The 18,236-nt window shown below is 56.7% G+C and overlaps 3 protein-coding genes across 5 annotated transcripts; all 3 read left to right on the top strand.

Moving 5' to 3' along the window:
• Positions 1-1,827: 1,827 nt before the first annotated feature.
• Positions 1,828-4,921, top strand: LOC101544793 (progonadoliberin-2). 3 transcript variants are annotated; one of them, XM_055133564.1, is made up of 4 exons: positions 1,828-2,575; positions 3,377-3,543; positions 3,649-3,785; positions 4,847-4,921. In XM_055133564.1, exons 2-4 carry the CDS (start codon positions 3,384-3,386, stop codon positions 4,892-4,894), a joined length of 345 nt encoding a protein of 114 aa, XP_054989539.1. In that variant the 5' UTR covers positions 1,828-2,575; positions 3,377-3,383; the 3' UTR covers positions 4,895-4,921. The 3 variants fall into 3 exon arrangements, with proteins under 3 accessions (XP_054989539.1, XP_054989541.1, XP_054989540.1); XM_055133566.1 differs by having other exon boundaries at positions 3,652-3,785; XM_055133565.1 differs by having other exon boundaries at positions 4,850-4,910.
• Positions 4,922-5,136: 215 nt separating this feature from the next.
• Positions 5,137-7,268, top strand: MRPS26 (mitochondrial ribosomal protein S26). The gene is made up of 4 exons (XM_055131486.1): positions 5,137-5,385; positions 5,466-5,612; positions 5,744-5,867; positions 7,029-7,268. Exons 1-4 carry the CDS (start codon positions 5,174-5,176, stop codon positions 7,146-7,148), a joined length of 603 nt encoding a protein of 200 aa, XP_054987461.1. The 5' UTR covers positions 5,137-5,173; the 3' UTR covers positions 7,149-7,268.
• Positions 7,269-17,207: 9,939 nt separating this feature from the next.
• On the top strand, positions 17,208-17,897 carry OXT (oxytocin/neurophysin I prepropeptide). The gene is made up of 3 exons (XM_055132894.1): positions 17,208-17,343; positions 17,493-17,694; positions 17,789-17,897. Exons 1-3 carry the CDS (start codon positions 17,224-17,226, stop codon positions 17,842-17,844), a joined length of 378 nt encoding a protein of 125 aa, XP_054988869.1. The 5' UTR covers positions 17,208-17,223; the 3' UTR covers positions 17,845-17,897.
• Positions 17,898-18,236: the final 339 nt, after the last annotated feature.

The raw sequence follows: 18,236 nt of genomic DNA on the forward strand, positions 1-18,236 counted from the left end.
TCTCGGGCATCCCCGAGTGCATGTTGTGGACCCGGGGCCCCAGGACCAGAGTCTGCTCCCTGCCACATGACTCCAGAGAAGCACCAGCCTCGCCTCTCCCACACCCGGGAGTTCCCAGAGTCCCCTGTCCTCTGTTAGCATCTCCATCTCAGTCAGAAGTCTGCCCCAACACCGCCTGAGCACTCAACTCGAAGCCTCTATTCTCCCAAGTGACTGTCAGGTGCTGGGTCCTGGGGCGGAGCACTATTGGAAGCTGAAAGATGTGAAGAAATGGCTTTCTGTGTTCTGAGAGAGAAGATGAATTCTAGAGTTTATGCTCTAGAAGGGGACCACACTTTCCTGAAAAGCTTGGGGCCGGAGCCCTTGCAGCAAATAAGGCACTTGCTTTGCACACGGCTGACTCAGGTTCGAGCCCCAGCACCCCATAATGTGCCCTGAGCCTGCCAGGAGTGATCCCTGAGTACAGACAGGTATCCCCTCCCCACCAAAAAGCTAACATGTGTCGCCAGAAGGAAAGGGACCAGAGCATAGCCCACGCTTAGTAGTTTAGTCCTTCTGGCTTGGGTTACAGTCAAATCAGAAAAAAAAAAGGGCATCCTGTTTCCTTTTAAATAAACACCAGTGACTTTGAGTAAAACATTTTGTAAAACCCAACCAGAACTGAGCTGGTTTATTGAACTCATAGTCATTAAACCACAAAGCAAATGTTTTCCCAAAAATGGTTTGGTTGGGCCTAAGGGTGGCTCAGTGACCAGAGGTCCTGGCTTGGAAGCCTGAGACATCCCCGGCATCACTTATACTGAACACACTTCCGTTTATTTGTTTTGGGGGCTAGGGAGCCACGCCCAGCGATGCTCAGGGGTTACTCCTGGCTCTGCACTCGAGGATCACACCTGGCCAGCTCAAAGGACCCTCTAGGTGCTGGGAATCTCTGGCCCCCTGAATACAATTCTGACAAATTGTATTGTCAGAAGTGTCAGCCCCATAACCTAGTACTCATCTCCCCCCCAATCATCACAACAGGAGGGGAAAGGGAATATGTTAAGATGTAATTACTTGCAGGGCCAGAGCGATGATAGCACAGCGGGTAGGGCACTTGCCTTGCATGCGGCCAACCCAGGTTTAATCCCTGGCATCCCACATGGCCCCGTGAACACTGCCAGGCGTGATCCCTGAGCACGGCTGGGTGTGGTCCAAAAACAAAAAATAAAATTTTAGGGGCTGGAGCGATAGCACAGCGGATGGGGCATTTGCCTTGCATGCAGCCAACCAGGGTTCGATTCCCAGCACCCCATATGGTCCCCTGAGTACCGCCAGGAGTAATTCCTGAATGCAGAGCCAGGAGTAACCCCTGTGCATCACCAGGTGTGACCCAAAAAGAAAAAAAGAAAAAATTTTTTTAAAGAATTTTTAATTATTTGGTTCACCGGTGCGTACAGAAACATAAAACCCATTTCCCAAAACAATTTAACTGAACAGGTAAACCCACACATTCATTGCAGATGTCCTGGTGAAGAAATCTAGAAATCTCCTGCCTGTCCTTTCCAGCAGGGCTGCCCTTGACTCTCACCGGCGCCTGTTACACCCTCTCCTGTCTGCCACAGGATCTGACGTACTCACCCAGAAGCTGGCCACGAGGATGCCCAGCCTGACCCTGGCCCTCAGACTCGCTGTTGAGCCCTCCGGCGGAGATTGGCTGTTAACCTTGTCGACAGACTTGTGTCTTTCCCGACCCCAGGCTGATGGCTGGAGGTGGAAAGCGGAGCCTGAACAGCCATGACGCAATCCCACACTAGTCCTGAACTGAGCCCGGGCGGGGAGAGGTGGGAATTCGAGAGCACCCTTATTTCCCTCCTGCTCTCAGCCCCAGCGCCTCTGACCCTTGGCTGGACCCTCTCCTGGGCAGTGGGCGAACAAGCCCTTCCCCAACCCACCTCCACCTGGAGTGACACAGACTAAAGAACACTCCCCAAGCCATTTTGCAGGTGGGCACAGCCTCCCTCTGCCTCTTCACAGCCTCACGCGCTCCCACTCGTTCACAGACCTCTTGCTTCCCACCTGAGCGCTTGGGGCTCAGGAAGTCCTGAGGCATGATGCCTTGCACCCCTCCATTTCCAGGCTTTTTTTTTTTTTTACGGTTTTTCAGTCACACCTGACAGTGCTCGGGGCTTACTCCTGGCGCTGCACTCAGAAACTACTCCTGAGTGCTCGGAGACCATGTGGATGCTGGGGGATCAGCAGTGTGGAAGGCAAGTGCCCTACCCGCTGCTTTTTCTCTGCCTCCCCCCTCCAAGCTTCTGTCTCCTTTTTGGTTGAGGGGGCAGTGAGGGCTTTCCGATCTAAGGATGAGCAAGAGTCCTCCCTCTGGTCTAAGGAGACTTCAGATTCCTGGGAAGAGGACGGGAGGGTGCATGTCTGGTGACCCCTGGGCTGGGTGGCCAGCGGCTCCCCTCCCCTCTGCAACGTCACTGGAGCTGGACGAGGAGCAGAGGGCGGAGTCGCCTGACCAATAAATCAGGCGGTCTCGGGGCTGCCACTGCTGTCTCGGGAGCCGCCTCGTCCACATCCTGCCCAGGTGAGTGAGGAGGCTGGCCTCCAAGGCTGGGGCTGCATCCTGGGTGCCTGCCTTCATCCCCCCTTGACTCCCACAGCATGACGCCCAATGCCACCTTTCCCTTGGCTCTCCCCGACTTTATTTCTGGACGTGCTGCCCTAAGTGCAGGAGGGACCAAGGATGAGGCAACTGTCACCACCAGACAGCCCCTCACATCCCCACGCTCTGGGGGGAAGGGGAAAGTAGAGGGAGGGCTCCCCACATCGTCTCTGGCGGAGGGCTCCCCTCAGCCATGGGCTTGGAGTCTTCTCCGCCCCAACCTTCTTCCACTTCTGGGACTCACTGGAGTCAAAGGGAAGCAGAGATTGGGTCTCACCTAGCGGGATGGTCCCAGATCTGGAAGATGGGCTAGAGAAATGGTGCAGTGAATAGGGCGGTTGCTTGCACGCTGCTAACCTGGGTTCTATCCCTGGCACCACGTTTCCCTGAGCCCCACCAAGAGTGATCCCTGAGCTTAGAGCCAGGTGTAATCTATGAAGCCAGACAGCTGGATGTGAGATGCATGTGGGTGTATGTGCACATACACACACACGCACACACAGACACACACATGCACGCAGCTACACAGGCTGCAGAATCTTTATGTCCCAGAGCTCTGGGAACACACAGGGTCTGGATGCCTGTAGTCCTGGCATGAGCAGTGGCAGAAGACACTGAGTCTGCCCCTAAAGTGCCAGTTCAAAGGGGCCCCGGGAGAAGAGGAAACGGGTGTGTAGCGTCGAATCAGGTGCCCTGAGTGCCGTCCCCTGTCCACGCGGGCAGCTCTGCCATGGCCAGCACTGGGCAAGGCTTGCTGCTGCTGCTGCTGCTGCTGCTGACAGCCCACCCGGGACCCCTGACGGCTCAGCACTGGTCCCACGGTTGGTACCCTGGAGGAAAGCGAGCCTCCGACTCACCCCAGGACCCTCTGCCTGCCCCAAGGCTCCCAGGTGGGTGATGGGTCTCCCCACCTTGCTCCGTCCCCTACCTTGAGCCCAGGGTGCTAGCACGGAGGGCAGGCTGCCACCGTGACTTACTCTGGCTGGGCCCTGCAGCAGGCAACCCGGGCCAGACTGCAGAGGGTCTCCCAAGCAGTGCCCTGGCACCTCCTGAGGACGTGGAGCTCTGGGAGGGCAAGACCATGGCCCTGGGGCCCCTCCGAGAGAAGCAGCGCCTGATGCAGACATTGCTGGTAAGTGCTGTGAGGAGCCACCAGGGGGCACCATGGCTGAGGGCTGGGACTGAAGTGGGAGGTGGATGAGATCCCCTTGCCACAGCATCTCCATCTCGATAGCCTTCCCACTTCCAGGATTCTGTGATAGGACACTTATGCTGTGCGAATGATCAGAAGTCACTAACAGAACAGGAGGTGGTTAGACTAAAAGCTAAGAGTGCAGCCCTCAGTCTGCCAATGGACAGAAGTGAGGGCTGCCGCCTCACATAACAGGTAGCATGGGCAGAGATTGTACAGGGGTAAGGTGCTTGCCTTGCACATGGCTGAGGCCGTTTCCAATTCCTGAGCATCCCCGGTTGCGGTCCAACTTGCCTACCCCATCCTCCAAAAAAATAGTCAACAGAAAAAGGTGCACTAGGAATGATCGCGTGTTCCCCAAGGCCATGAAGAAGGAAAGAGGATGGAGTGGAGGCCCAAGCAATTGTACAGCGGGGAGGACGTTTGCCTTGCTGCAGTCCACCCAGTTCGATTCCTGACATTCCTGACATTCCTGGTCCCCAGCAGCCAGGAGTAATTCCTGATCCAGGAGTAACCCCTGCGCTCGCTGGGTGTGCCCCTACACCGCCCCGCCCCCCCCCCAAAAAAAAAGGGAGTGGAGAGACGTTGTATCACTAACTTACAAATTGGACTTCAGGTGCAGCAGAGGTTCCCTGGAGAGCTGGCTCGCAGGGCCAGAGCACTGCTCTGCGTGTGGGGGGCCCTGGGCTGATCTCCGCACTGCCCCAATAAGAAAGCGCACCAGGGGGCTCTATAAAGGAGAAAGTGATCCATTCCCAGAAGGCAAAACCTATCTCATTCGAGGGACGTGAACTCGAGTCCTTATGTTATCAACTCCGTTTAGCGCGGGCCACACTGCAGGTCCAGGAAGCTGGAAACCCCCCACCCCAGGGCGAGCCCAAAGAGAGCGGGAGGAAGGGGATCCGGGGGAAGAGGGGAGTCAGCGCAGGAGGCAGGAGCCGGCGAGCCGGAGCACGCACTGGAATAACCGTCTCCTTCTTCCCTCCTTGCCCCCGCCGCAGCAGAGCCGTGCCCGAGCTGTCCCCCGACGCCCCTCGGCCCTCCAATAAAGATGCGGTCTCCGAAGTCGTTGCCCGAGTTGTCTTCTTTTCCCCCTCCCTTTCCCATCCCCATTAAAGTCCCGTCTCCGTGGCGGGGACTCAAGGTTCGCCGGCGGGGAGGGGACTTAGCCGAGCTGGCAGGTATGGTCCAGCCAGAGCCAACCCAGCCGGGGGGTGGGGGGGAGGAGGGAAAGAGATCCCGAACTACAAGTCCCGTGATGCCCCGCGGCCGACCGGGCTCCCGTGATGCCCCGCGGCGGGGCGGGGCGGGCCCCGGCGGCTTCCGACATGCTGGGCGCGCTGCGCTGCCCGGGGCCGCGGCTCGCGTGCAGTCCCCGGGCCCTGCAGGTGCAGCAGCTGCGCGGCCGCAAGTCCCGCCATGACCCGCCGGCCAAGTCCAAGGCGGGGCGCGTGGCGACCCCGCCCGCCGTGGACCCCGCCGAGTTCTACGTGCTGACGGAGCGCTACCGGCTGTACCGGCAGACCGTGGGCGCCCTCCGGTGCGTGGGGGCGCGGGGCGCGGGGCGCGGGGCGCGGGCGGGGGGCGGCCGGCGAGCCCACCCGGTGCGTGTGCGCCCAGGCACGAGTTCGTGACCGAGGTGCGGAGGAAGCTGCACGAGGCGCGCGTCGGGAGCGAGGCGGAGCGCAAGGCCTCGGAGGACGCGGCCGAGCACCGCGAGCTCATGGCCTGGAACCGCGCCGAGAACCAGCGGCTGCACGAGCTGCGGTGAGCCGGGGGGCGGGGCGGGGGCGGGGCGGGGCCGGGCGAGGGGCGGGGCCGGGCGAGGGGCGGGGCGGAGGGGGCGGGGCCCCGCCCCACCTTCGCGTCCCGCGTGCTCACCGCCCCGCGGCCCCCAGGATAGCCCGGCAGCTCCGCGAGGCGCAGGAGCTGGAGCAGCGGCGGGCGGAGAAGGCGGCGCGCCGGGCCCAGGAGGCGCAGGCTTGGGCGCAGCTCAAGGAGCGCGAGGTGCAACAGCTGCAGGTGGGTATCGTGGGGGTCGGGGGTGGAGCAGCTGCCCCGCGGGGACCCGGGCACAGCGTTAGCTGGGGGAGGGTTTGCGAGGGCTAGAGCCACCGGCCCGCCCCCTGGAAGGCAGCGTGGACGTGGGCCCGGCTGCACATTCCGGGGGAGTCGGCTTCTGTTGCTCCCGTGGTCAGGTTATCGGAAGGGTGACTTCAGGCCAGGGTGGCAGGTGGCAGGATTCCAGTAATCTGACAGGGCCGGAGAGGGAGGACCGTGGGTAAGGCGCTTGCCTGGCACCTGGCAGACCGGATTCAGTGGTGGCATCTCCTATGCCCCTCTGAGCCCCGCCATGAGTGACCCCTGAGCACCCCAGGTGCTTCTCCCTCTCCCTGCAGGACCTCTCACACACACACACACACACACACACACACACACACACACACACACACACAAAGTAATCCCACAGGGCTGGAGGGAGATCTCCATGACAGGAACAAGGCTTGCATGCCTGAGGTTTGTTTCCTGTTCCTGGCACCTCACGCTTACCCGAGTGCCACCCACTGTGCCTCGAAAACCAAAAAGGAAAGAAAAAATGTGGGTAGAGTGCTGGGTTCCAGAGAGCAAGAGGGGCCTCGCAGCATTAAGGGGCTGGCTCTGCTGGGTGGGGCCAGGCTGGTCGGGGCTGCTGTGTCAGATGGAGGGCCTGGCTGAGGCATCTAAAATAAGAAAATGTGGCAGGGCTGGGGGCTGGAGCGATAGCACAGCAAATAGGGCATTTGCCTTGCATGCAGTTGACCCGGGTTTGATTCCCAGCATCCCATATAGTACCCTGAGCATTACCAGGAGTAATTCCTGAGTGCAAAGCCAGGAGTAAGCAGGGCTGGAGCGATAGCACAGCGGGTAGGGCGTTTGCCTTGCACGCGGCCGACCCGGGTTCGATCCTCAGCATCCCATATGGTCCCCCAAGCACCGCCAGGAGTAATTCCTGAGTGCAAAGCCAGGAGTAGCCCCTGAGCATCACCTGGTGTGACCCAAAAAGAAAAAACAGAAAATGTGGCAGGTCCCCCCAGTGTTCTCAGGGGAAGGTCACGGGGTCCAGACGTCTTCCCCAGGGAGTGCTGGAGCCTGTCCACATTCGTGTGCCCGAGCCCCTTTCAACAGCTGCTGCTCTCCCAACAGGAGGAGGCAAAAAACTTCATCACCCACGAGAACCTGGAGGCGAAGATTCAGGAAGCACTGGACTCCCCGAAGAGCTACAACTGGGCCATCACCAAGGAAGGCCAGGTGGTCAGGCCCTAGCACAAGGGCTCCTAGCGGCCCACCCGGCCCGCACCTGCCTGGGGCCACACCGTCTGGGGTGGGCGAGTTGAGCCTGACCGGGAGTAAAGTCGGTATTTCTTATAAATAAGCTACATCCTGTGTGGGCCTCAGAGTCTCTTTCCTTCCCTCACCACCTGGGCACCAGTTCCCACCCTCGGCGCCCTGTGTAGCCCCGTGTACAGCTCTCGGCGTAACGCCAGACGCTAAAGGATCCGTCTCAGGGGAGCAGACAGGTTCATTCGCTCTCCCTTAGGTCGCCTCCCAGGTATTGTCAAGGGTTGTGGTGGGCAAGATGCAGCCCATGGTCCGAGTGTGGCCTGCTCTTTATAAATCAGGCTTACTGGAATACAGCTGCACTCACTCAGTGAGACTCCAACAGGGATGAGCATTTACAGCAAAAACCACCGGCCTGGGGACCGGTGCAATAGTACAGATAGTACCGTAGGCTGTTGGCCATTATGTGGGTTCAGTCCCGGGCATCCCATATGGTCCCCCGAGCCTTGCCAGGAGTGATGCCTGAACACAGCCTCAGGAGTAAGCCCTGAGCACCCCCAGGTGTGGTCCAAAAGGCAAATAACCGCACACACGGAGGAAGGGACTGATTCCTCAGAACATGCTAGAAAAAGTGCTATAGTGAGGACCATGAAGGACTCGAGTTCTCTGCCAAAGAGAGCAGGTCCTGCGGCCCTTTTCCTGCCCTCCCCCCGCACAGTCCCGCCGAGCCCCTCGTCTCCCGGCTTGGAGAACCCCTGGGCATCTCCCTGCTGAGGTGGAGTCATGGGACCGGATCGATGGTACAGTGCATAGGGCCCTTCCCTTGCACACAGCCAAACCTGGCACAATCAGTCCCTCATGCCCGCCAGGAGTGATCCCTGGGCACCAAAACAAAGTGGACTTCTTGCAAGATGGCAAGGTCCCAGCAGGCCAAGATGAGACGTCCCTGAGAGTAGGAGACAGGAGAGGGCAGGGAGAAGTGACTTGGGAAGCAAGTTCACCGTGAGGCCAAGAAGGAGCACCCCCCCCACCCCCCGTCCCTAGCTCCATCCCTCAGGCTGGCACAGGCAGAGGTCCGGAGTGTCTGCCGTAGTGGCCAGTGTGCCCACTGCCCCGTGACAAGACTCCACATGGCCAGGCAGTGGCCGCAGCGTGTCTGGCTCCTGGCCTGGCCTTCCCACCCGTGTTGGCCTGAGGAAATGCAGGCACAGCAGAGGTGTCTGTGCCAAAGAGGTTGGTTTTCTCCCTTTCTGGTGCCACAGAGTTGGCCTTGGCAAAAGGTGGGGAGGGAGAGGAGGAAACGGGTTGAACCAATCAGAAGCTGCCAGGCTGAGATCCCCACATTCCTGACCTCTCCCCTCTGTTCTTTTCTTTTTCCTTTTTGGGTCACACCCAGCACTGCACAGGGGTTACTCCTGGCTCATGCACTCAGGATTTACTCCTGGTGGTGCTCGGGGGACCATATGGGATGCTGGGAATCGAACCCTGGTTGGCTGCATGCAAGGCAAACACCCTACCCGCTGTGCTATCGCTCCAGCCCCTCACCTCTGTTCTTAAAAAAGGCTCCTGACACAAAGAAACAGGGAGTTCAACCCCAGGGGTCTAAGCTCACTGTGGTGGAGCTTACAGTGAGAAGCGCCTTCTCTTCACAAACGCCATTATCTGAGCACCCAGCACATGCACCCATGGTCTGATACCGAAGTGAAGTTGCAGCCCTTGGGTCTAGCTCAGCAGCTTGGAAGGAAGTCACGAACCCCCGAACCACCACGATACCATGCCAGGGCATGCGACGCTGCTGCCTTGCTGTCTGTCCCCAGCACCACCCAGGCCCTGTAGGACATGCCTGCGAGGTGTGAGAGCAAAGGGGTTAGCCCAGCCAGCACCTCAACTGAAAGATGTGTGAGCACCAACCTACCTTTACACTGAAAACCCATTCCAACGCTTCTAATGATTATTTTGTCTATAAAATGACAGTTTTATAATAAATTGTATTTGTCAAGAACGTTTTCTTGGGGGGGTGGGAGGGATACTGGGTTCATTGGTGGTGGAGAATGGACACTGGTGGAGGGATGGCTCACGAGCACTGTATGAGGGAAACAAGCACGAAAATGTGTAAATCTGTGACAGTACCCTCACTAATTAAAAAAGAAAAATTAAAAATCTTTCAGTCCTCCCCCCAAAAAAAAACAAACTTTTTTTTAAATACAAACTTTGAGATTTTCGAAGATGACAGAAGAGTAATGGTGCTGGGTTCACTAACTCCCAGTATGCCACAAAATAACACACATTAAGAGAATATATCACTCCCCTCTTACTGAAATATAAAGCTGTTCAAGCTTCATTTTATATTTAGAACTACCTAAACTACTACCAATCAGACCAGGATCACAACAGGATGTAGTTGCGGCTGTTAAATATACTACCTGAAGTTAGCACAATTTTACTTTAATTCTACCGTCTTGTTGATTCATGTGTTATTGAAGTAGCATTGCATTACTACATTCTATGTTTCATATATGCATCAGTAAAATGCAATATGTTTATATATAGAAAACAAAGTTTTATTTTAAAATACCTCTCCGTGACATGGGGCAAAAATTACCATTAAAGCCTGTTTTTTAAGCAGCTACTTATAAGCAGTTGTTCTATATCCTCTTTATCATCATTTATCAGGATTTTCGCTTCCTGCGGAAGACACGGGGCTTCTTTTTTTCCCTCTGAATATTTTATTGCTGCCTGTGACATTCAGCACTTAGGGTAAAAATGTAATAACAGATTCCTAGTATTTCAGTTACTTCCTGACCTGGCAAAACTTGCGATTGTGTTTGTTTTTAGATGATCTTTGCAAGACTGTTAGCTGCTGGCAAGGAAGACGGATGGGAGGGCCACAGGCTGATGATGGCCTGGCGCCTCCTAACTTCCGGGGCCCTCTGGGAGCTGGCAACAGACATACCATCGGCTGCAGTTCCCCAGGAGAGGCGGGCATCACTGAGTTCTCTAACAGGAGACCGTGAGGCCGTAGAGCATCATGGTCACTAGCCTAGTGTGTCCCCCCGGAGCTCAGCCCTGCGTCTCCTGCTCTGAGCGTCCTTGGAACATTTCTTAGTTTGCCTACACCCATTTCCACAAAGCAAAATAGGGATTGTGCTGGTGTCTTTGGCTGAAATTTTTTGTTTGTTTGGGGGCCACACCCAGCGGTGCTCAGCGCTTACTCCTGGCTCTGTGCTCAGGACTGACTCCTGGCAGTGCTCAGGGGACCATATTGGGGGGATATTGGGGATTGAAACCAGCTCGACTGCATGCAAGCCGAGTGGCCGAGTGTCTTACCTTCTTCCCGGTCCCTGTGCCTGAAATTACTGAGGTGACTCCAGGAGTCATTCGTGTAACACCAAACTCTCGGCACAGATGGAATACTGATTCAGGTCAGAAACAGCTGGAGACCAGAAGGGCTGCAGCTCTGCCGGCCTCCAGGGGGCAGTCTCTCCAAGACAGTGGCTGGGTGCCCAGGCACCTAGAGCAGAGCCTGGTGAATCAGCTATTTCTAAAGGAAAGGAAAGAATAAAGAGTAATGGCAGGAGGAGTCCCTGTGGTGGTCATCTCAGTCTGTCTCTAAAATCACCCTGTTTTGGAGGCCGGACTGGTAGTACAGAGGGGAGGACGTTTGCCTTGCTCGTGACCTGGGTTTGATCCCCTGAACACGGCCAGGAGTAATTCCTGAGTGCAGAGCCAGGAGTAACCCCCGAACATTACTGCATGTGGCCCCCAAACAAATAAAGTCTCCCTGTCCCTTAAATTGGTTGTTCTCTGAATTTGAACCCTCTCACTTTTTTTTTTTTGGTCAGGGATGGCGGGACACTCAGGGACCGCCCAGGGGTCACTCCTGGTGGGACTCCAGGGACCTTAAGTGGTGTTGGTCAAAGCCGGGTCAGCTGCTAGCAAGGCAAGTGCCCCAGACTTTGTACGTCGCTCCAGCCCCACACTGCCTGTATTTCCTGTGAGGAATGACACCTATTGGAGCTGCTTAAAGCAAAGCGCTGACCTTGCAGTTTCCTCTCCTGTGACCCAGCAGCTGTGTTCCCACCTCCCACCACGCCATCCCCTTCTTTTCTTTTTTTGCCATTTAATTTATTTATATCTTCCAATGTGCCCTTTACACTTTATGTAAGCACTGTAGTTTACAAAGTTGTCCATGATGATTTGTTGTAGGCATTCAATATTTTAATGGCAATCCCACCACCATTACACCTCCCCTCCATCACTATCTCCAGTTTTCCCAACCACCCCTTACACGTGCTCCTATAGCAGGTCATCAATAATTTATTTAATAGTGCTTGTTATCAATAATTTGCTAAGAAGAATGATCAAAAATGTTTTCTTAGGGGCTGGAGCAATAGTACAGCAGGTAGGGTGTTTGCCTTGTACACGGCCGACCTGGGTTCAATTCCCAGCATCCTGTATGGTCCCCTGAGCACCACCAGGAGTAATTCCTGAGTGCAGAGCCAGGAGTAACCACTTAGCATCTCTGGGTGTGACCCAAAAATCAAAAAAAAAAAAAAAAGAGAGAGAGAGAGAGTGGGGCCAGAGTGATAGCACAGTGGGTAGGGCATTTGCCTTGCATGAGGTGACCTGGATTTGATCTTCAATACCCATATGGTCCCCTGAGCACTGCCAGGAGTAATTCCTGAGCGCGGAGCCTGGAGAATTGCCCTTCTGAGAATTGCCAGGTGTGATGCCCACACACACACAAAAAAAAGTTAGTGAAGATTGTTGTAGCTCATCTTGAAGCCATTAAGTCCTCATATGAGAGATTACTAACGTGCTGTTACTTGTTAAGCCTTCCGTGTTTATATTAATCGGTTACATCCCATTCAATCTAGTGTGCTACTACTAGTTTATCAGTGTTGTAGAGTTTGAGATGTTGTCCGGCCACAAACTTCCTCCAGGAAGTTCAAATTTTTTAAAGAGTTTTGAAGAGTGGTACATCTGGAGTTAAATTTTTGACTGAGTGGAGGGAGGCTTTGGTGTGTGTGTGTGTGTGTGTGTGTGTGTGTGTGTGTGTGTGTGAGAGAGAGAGAGAGAGAGAGAGAGAGGGCTTCCCAGTAGTACAGGGAAATGGGGGGAAGTAGCCAATCCCAACTCTGGGAAAACCTGGAGATATCAGTCACAAAACCAACATAGCAGAGTGTTGGATATTAACCCTGTGTTTTAGGCTTCATCAGAGAATTGCCCTTTTTTCTCCTCCCAGAGAAGCTTATAGTGCTCTTGTGAGCACCCCTAGTCCCCTGAGTTTATCTTTAACCTTTCCTTTGTGTTTTACCTCTCATTGTCACAGCTCCCCAAGGCAGTCTTTGTCACTTATAAGTCAAAACTTAGGTGACTCTGGGCTTTGTATTTGAAGTGAATTACCGCTTTCTCTTTCCCCTATAGCCTTTTCATATTTTGCCACAGAGCATTACAGAAAGACCATTAATGCTATGCTCCTAATATTTGGGAGTTGATTGACTCTGAAATGCATCTACTCCTGAGCATCCGTCATAATAACTTAACTCAGGCTTTGGTTGCTGTAGGTCCTAACACCCCAAAAGGGGGCGGGGATGGACCCGAGGTGAGCAGCAAAGCTACCCAGGCATGGAAATGACAGCCTAGAAAGCATGAAAGTACAGTCTTGATGCAAGCCATTATGAGTTAAGAGGCAGGACCCCCTGGGGAAGGGCAACTGAACTGTTCTGAGGACTTAGTCTGGGATTTAAAATAAAAGCCTTGCTTACTCTCAGAACCCAGAGAACTACGTTTCAGAACCTGTATCTTTTACTTTGTTTATCCAAATAACTGTAAGTATTAATAGGAAGTAAACTTAATTGTTTAATAGGTACAGCTATAGGGAAAGAGAAAGGCAATATAGATGTCTCTGAGAGACAAGGCATCTCCTCGAGTTAATCACCCCAAGAGAACTGCCTCCACCAAAACGCTTTACCTCTGTGAGTGATCAATCACACCCATGTGCAGTCCTGTACCTCGAACCCCTCCAGATGTGCTGTAGGCCTGCTAACAGCTCTGCACTAAACGGGCCATTTTTGCCATCAGTCTGTGGTCCCCTGTCTCTTGTTCCTCTGCTGGGGAGGCCTGGGGAGGATGGGGAAGCGGCTCTCAACCACCAAATGCAAACCTCACACCCCCACACCTTGTGAACTCACACCAGTTTTTCCGCAGGTTAATTTCCGAGTGAGGCTCGTCCCAAGCAGTGGGGTCCAGTCGGAAACATAACTTGCAATTGTGAAGTGTGGGAGTTTTTGGCTGTCAGAGCTCTGTTTGGGCGGGGCCCCAGATGACTCAGCCTCACACAGGCATCCAGGAGAGTCTTCTGGTACTTGTTGATCTCTCTCGAGGTTTATTTGTGAGTCTCTGGATCATAACTGGTGAAGGAACTTACATGACACCAAGATGGTTCATGAGCATGACTGTCTGGGATTCCAGAAGTTCAGGGAGATGGGGGGAGGTAGCCCACGAAAGCTGGAGATTCTGTCACCAAACCGCACACCTGAGTTTTTCAGCAGGTTGGTTCCATGCCTCTTTTTGAAACTCTGTTTCTTGGGGGATGGAGGAGTGGGATGGCTTGCCCCCAGTGGTGCTAGGGGCTCCTGGATATGTGCTCAGGGCTTACTCCCAGCAGTACACAAGTGACCAGGTGGTACCCAGACTCGAGCTATGTACAAGGCCTTAGCCCCATACTCTCCCTCTGGCCCCTAGAGCCTGTCTTCACTCCATGCTCATCTTCTCCCACCTCAGAGGCTCCAGCCTCACTCTTCTCTCCGTCCCTGCTTCCCTACACAAACTCCCAGGACTGAGCCTTCAGTGAGGGCCTGGCAGGCAGGGAGGCAGCGTGGCAGTAGAGCACATGCCTGGCATGCATGAGGCCCTGGCTTGGACCCCTGGGCAAACGACAGGGCCAAGCCTCCTCTAGAGGGCAGTGGGCATTCTGTCCTCGTAGCCCGTGCTGAGCTGTCCTTCATGACACATATCCGTGTCCCCTCAGCACCCTCAGCCCAGCCCGCGACAGCTCTGCTCCTCCCCCGGCTTGGGATAAAAGCCTCTGTAAGGGGCTGGGGAACTGGATAGAAGTGCTTGCCTCACGTGTGACTGAGCCAGCCTCCATCCCTGGCATCCCCGGGTGTCCCCCCGAGCCCCTGCCAGGAGTGGTCCGGAGCACAGAGCCAGGAGGAGAACCTGCGCCCTGCGTGGCCCAACCCTCCCGAGAGATCCGTCTCCCCCACTTGAAGCATCGGACTCTGCTGGGGCTGTGAAGGGAGCCCGCCCCTCTGCCCGCCCCTCTCGAGTTAGCAGGCAGTGACTCTGGCCAGTGCCCTCGGTGCTCTCCAATGAACAGGGAGCTCTAGGGCCCTGGGAGCCCCCTGACACCCCAGCACAGAGATGGGGGGATGAGTGGGGGTGGCTTTAAGCAGCCAGATTTGAGGCCATCTGTTACAGTCAGAGAACACAGACACCCCAGCCCCCCACTTCTGGCCTCACCTCCCACCTATTGTCAGGGGTCATCTCCACCCAGAGGCCAGCATCCCAAGACCAGCTGCTTGTGCCCCCTCTCTGCCTGGCACTTCCGCCTCCTACATGAGTGCCCAGAAGATCCCCGCTCTGAGGGCAGGACTGTGGTGGGCCTAGGTCGGTGTTTCCAGGCTTGGGGGTACCAAGCCTGGAAACACCGTCCTCAGATGGGGGGTGGGCAGAGGCAGGCCAGCCGGCCAGGGAGCACAGTGCTGAGGGCTGGCTCTGCCCTTCTCTCCAGGGAGGCCAGTGTGCCTCCCAGCCAGGAAATGCCGATGAGTGAGCTGATTTGGGCGAGGTGGCAGGGGGACGCTTGGTCAGCCTGTCCCACAGCCAGTGCCCACGGCTCACCAGAGCAGCAGGACCAGCCTGAGCCCCTCCCTGCCCTCCTCTCCCCAGGGCAGCACTGGGGGCCTGAAGGATGGGGGGACAGAGAGACGGAGGGATGGTGAGACGGAGAGACTTAATGGACGGGGACATGGAGGGACTGAGGGATAGAGTCTAAGGGATGGAGGGACGGAGGGACAGAGCGACTGAGGGACAGAGGAACAGAGGGATAGGGATGGAGAGAGAGAGAGAGAGAGAGAGAGAGAGACGGAGGGATGGAGAGATGGAGGGTCTGAGGGACAGAGGGACTGAGGGATGTCCCCGAGTGTGAACTCTCCCTGTAAGTCAGTAAGGCTGTAAGTCAGCCTCCCCACGGAGGCCATCATCATGCACCTTATCTCACCGGGGGGGGGGGGGAGGCAGGGGAGGGGCAGGGAGGAGGCTGCCAGCGGGCCTCGGCTGAACCCCACAGGGAGGTGGAAAGCTAAAATGACCCAGCGGCTGGGCACCGGCAAGAGCCCCATGGAAGAGGTGCGGGTGAGCTGCCCCGGGCAGCTAGGCCTGGGCTCCCGCCCTCCCGGCACACCCCTGCAGCTCAGCGGGCAGTTCCTCCTCTTGTTGTCTTGGTTTTGCAGCCACCCCTGGCAGTGCCCAGGGTTCTCTCCTGGCTCTGCACTCAAGGATCACTCCTGGCAGTGCTCAGGGGACCAAATGGGATGCCAATTACATAGGGATACAGGCTGTACTATCTCTCTGACCCTGTGTGAATTTTTTCAAGGAGCAGGACTCCTCATCCTTCAACTGCTAACCACTGATGCAGAACCCCCACCCCTGTGTAGGACTCCTCCCCCCTCACCCTCCCAGGCAGACCTATTTAAGCCCCAGCCCCGACCTGAGAATAAGATTTTTTTTGGGGGGGTCACACCTGGTGATGCACAGGGGTTACTCCTGGCTTTACACTCAGGAATTACTCCCGGCGGTGCTCAGGGGACCGTATGGGATGCTGGGAATCGAACCTGGGTTGGCCGCATGCAAGGCAAACGCCCTACCCGCCGTGCTATTGCTCCAGCCCCGAGAATAAGATTTTTGTTTTGTTTTGTTTGAGGACCCTCAGGGCTTCCTCCTGGCTCTGTGCTTAGGGATTACTTCTGGAGGTGCTCGGGGGCCCATATGGGGTGACAGGGATGGAACCCCTCCCGCTGTCTCTCCAGCCCAGTAAGATATTTTGGTGCTAAGTCTACCATCTTCTTGGGTTGCTAGCACTGGAATAAACCCACCATTTTTATGATTTCTTGCATCAAAGGTTGTCCTTGCCTGACTGGCCTTCAAAAGTGGTCAGCACTGGAACTTGAGTTAGTAATGAGTCTAATTTAAAAGATTTTTACTCCGTGACATTTGCGGTAGCTGTGAAGTGATGGGAGGTCGCCGAACGTTTTGAGATGTGACAAAGGCACAGGTGCTATTAAGTCTTGTGCTGTGCCTGCCTCATCACTGAGGAATGAGCTGGTGGGAGTGGGGAAAAGAAAGATCTTGTTCCTCTGCAGGTTCCAGGGGCTTGGAGCAAAGTGGGAGCCAGACAGAGCTCCAAGGAATTCAGAATCAGGAAAACGTGACTTTGTTTGTTTCTGGACCACACCCGACGATGCTCAGCGGTTGTCCCTGGCTCTGCACTCAGGACTCACTGGTGGTGTTAGGGGAACTATACGGGATAGCGGGGATAAAACCCAGGTCACCAGAGCGCAAGGCAAACGCCCCAGCTGCTGTGCTATTGCTTGGGCCATATGTGACCTTCTTAACAGAGGGGACAGGTCGAGGGGGCAGAAGCAGATGGAGAACCCCTTCCCCCCACCCCCAAACACACACACCAGTAGCTGCCCTGCCGCCCCACCCTCCCCACGCCGGGTATTCTTTGTCCCATTGCATATTCCTCGCCCCCGCGGACTTCCTCCCCTGCAAGGCAGCGCTCACCGCTCTCACCCCTTGAGCCACGCGCTGACCTTGACCCCGCAAATGAGCTGGCCAGACGCGGGGCCACGGAGCCTGACCCGCCGCGACCTGCTGTGACCAGCCATGCAAGTCGCCCTCTTAGACGCTCCCCCACCCGCGCGGACCCCCGGGCATAAAAGGCCCGGGCTGCGGAGCGGGTGGCAGAGCCGGGACCAACGCCCTCGCAAGCATGCTGGCCCCGCGTGTCGCCTGCTGCCTGCTGGCCCTGCTGGCGCTGTCCTCGGCCTGCTACATCCAGAACTGCCCGCTAGGGGGCAAGCGCGCCGCGCGGGACCTCGACGTGCGCAAGGTGAGCCCAGGGAGCCTGCCGGGACCCCGGACCCCGATCCCCGGCCCCGACCCAGGGACCCGGCCCCCCACCCCCGCCCCGGCCCTGGTCTCCCAACCCGCCCCCCTCCCCGAGCCCGCCCAGCGCGCCCTCACCCTCCCGCCCCGCAGTGCCTGCCCTGCGGCCCCGGGGGCAAGGGCCGCTGCTTCGGGCCCAGCATCTGCTGCGGGGACGAGCTGGGCTGCTTCGTGGGCACGGCCGAGGCGCTGCGCTGCCAGGAGGAGTCTTTCCTGCCGTCCCCCTGCCAGTCGGGCCAGAAGCCGTGCGGGAGCGGGGGCCGCTGCGCCGCCGCCGGCATCTGCTGCAGCCCGGGTGAGCCGGGGGTGGGGGCTCCCGCGCCGGGTCCGGGTACGGAGGGCAGCGCGAGGGCCCGCGGCCGCCCCTGACCCAGCGCCTCCCCTTCCAGACGGCTGCCGGATGGATCCCGCCTGCGACCCCGAAGCCGCCTTCTCACAGCGCTGAACCCCTGCCCTAGGCACCCTGAGATGATGCTAATAAAGTCCCGTATCTCCCCCTCCACTTGACTGGCGTCTTTTGTATCTGATAGGGGGGGGGGCGCAGGGAGGGGAGAGGGAAGTGTAAGGTCGCGCCTGGTTTTGCGTTGGAATTCTCGAAAGGGACAGCTCAGAGCAAGAAAATGCCCAGAAAAGTGCCTGGGTCTGCTCCCCAGGGGTGACACTGAAAACCCTAGTGTCCAACGATGTCTCAGGGCTGGGGCCACAGCAGGCTGGACAGCAGTGGGACTTGCTTTGGACAGCGGACCTGTCTCCGTGCCTTGCATGTCGGGGTTCTGGATTTACTTCTCAGACTGAGCCCAGTAACACTTGGCGGTGCTCAGGGGTCACTCCTGGCTC

The sequence above is a fragment of the Sorex araneus genome, chromosome 3, assembly GCF_027595985.1.
Source record: "Sorex araneus isolate mSorAra2 chromosome 3, mSorAra2.pri, whole genome shotgun sequence".
Classification (NCBI taxonomy): Eukaryota; Metazoa; Chordata; class Mammalia; order Eulipotyphla; family Soricidae; genus Sorex; species Sorex araneus.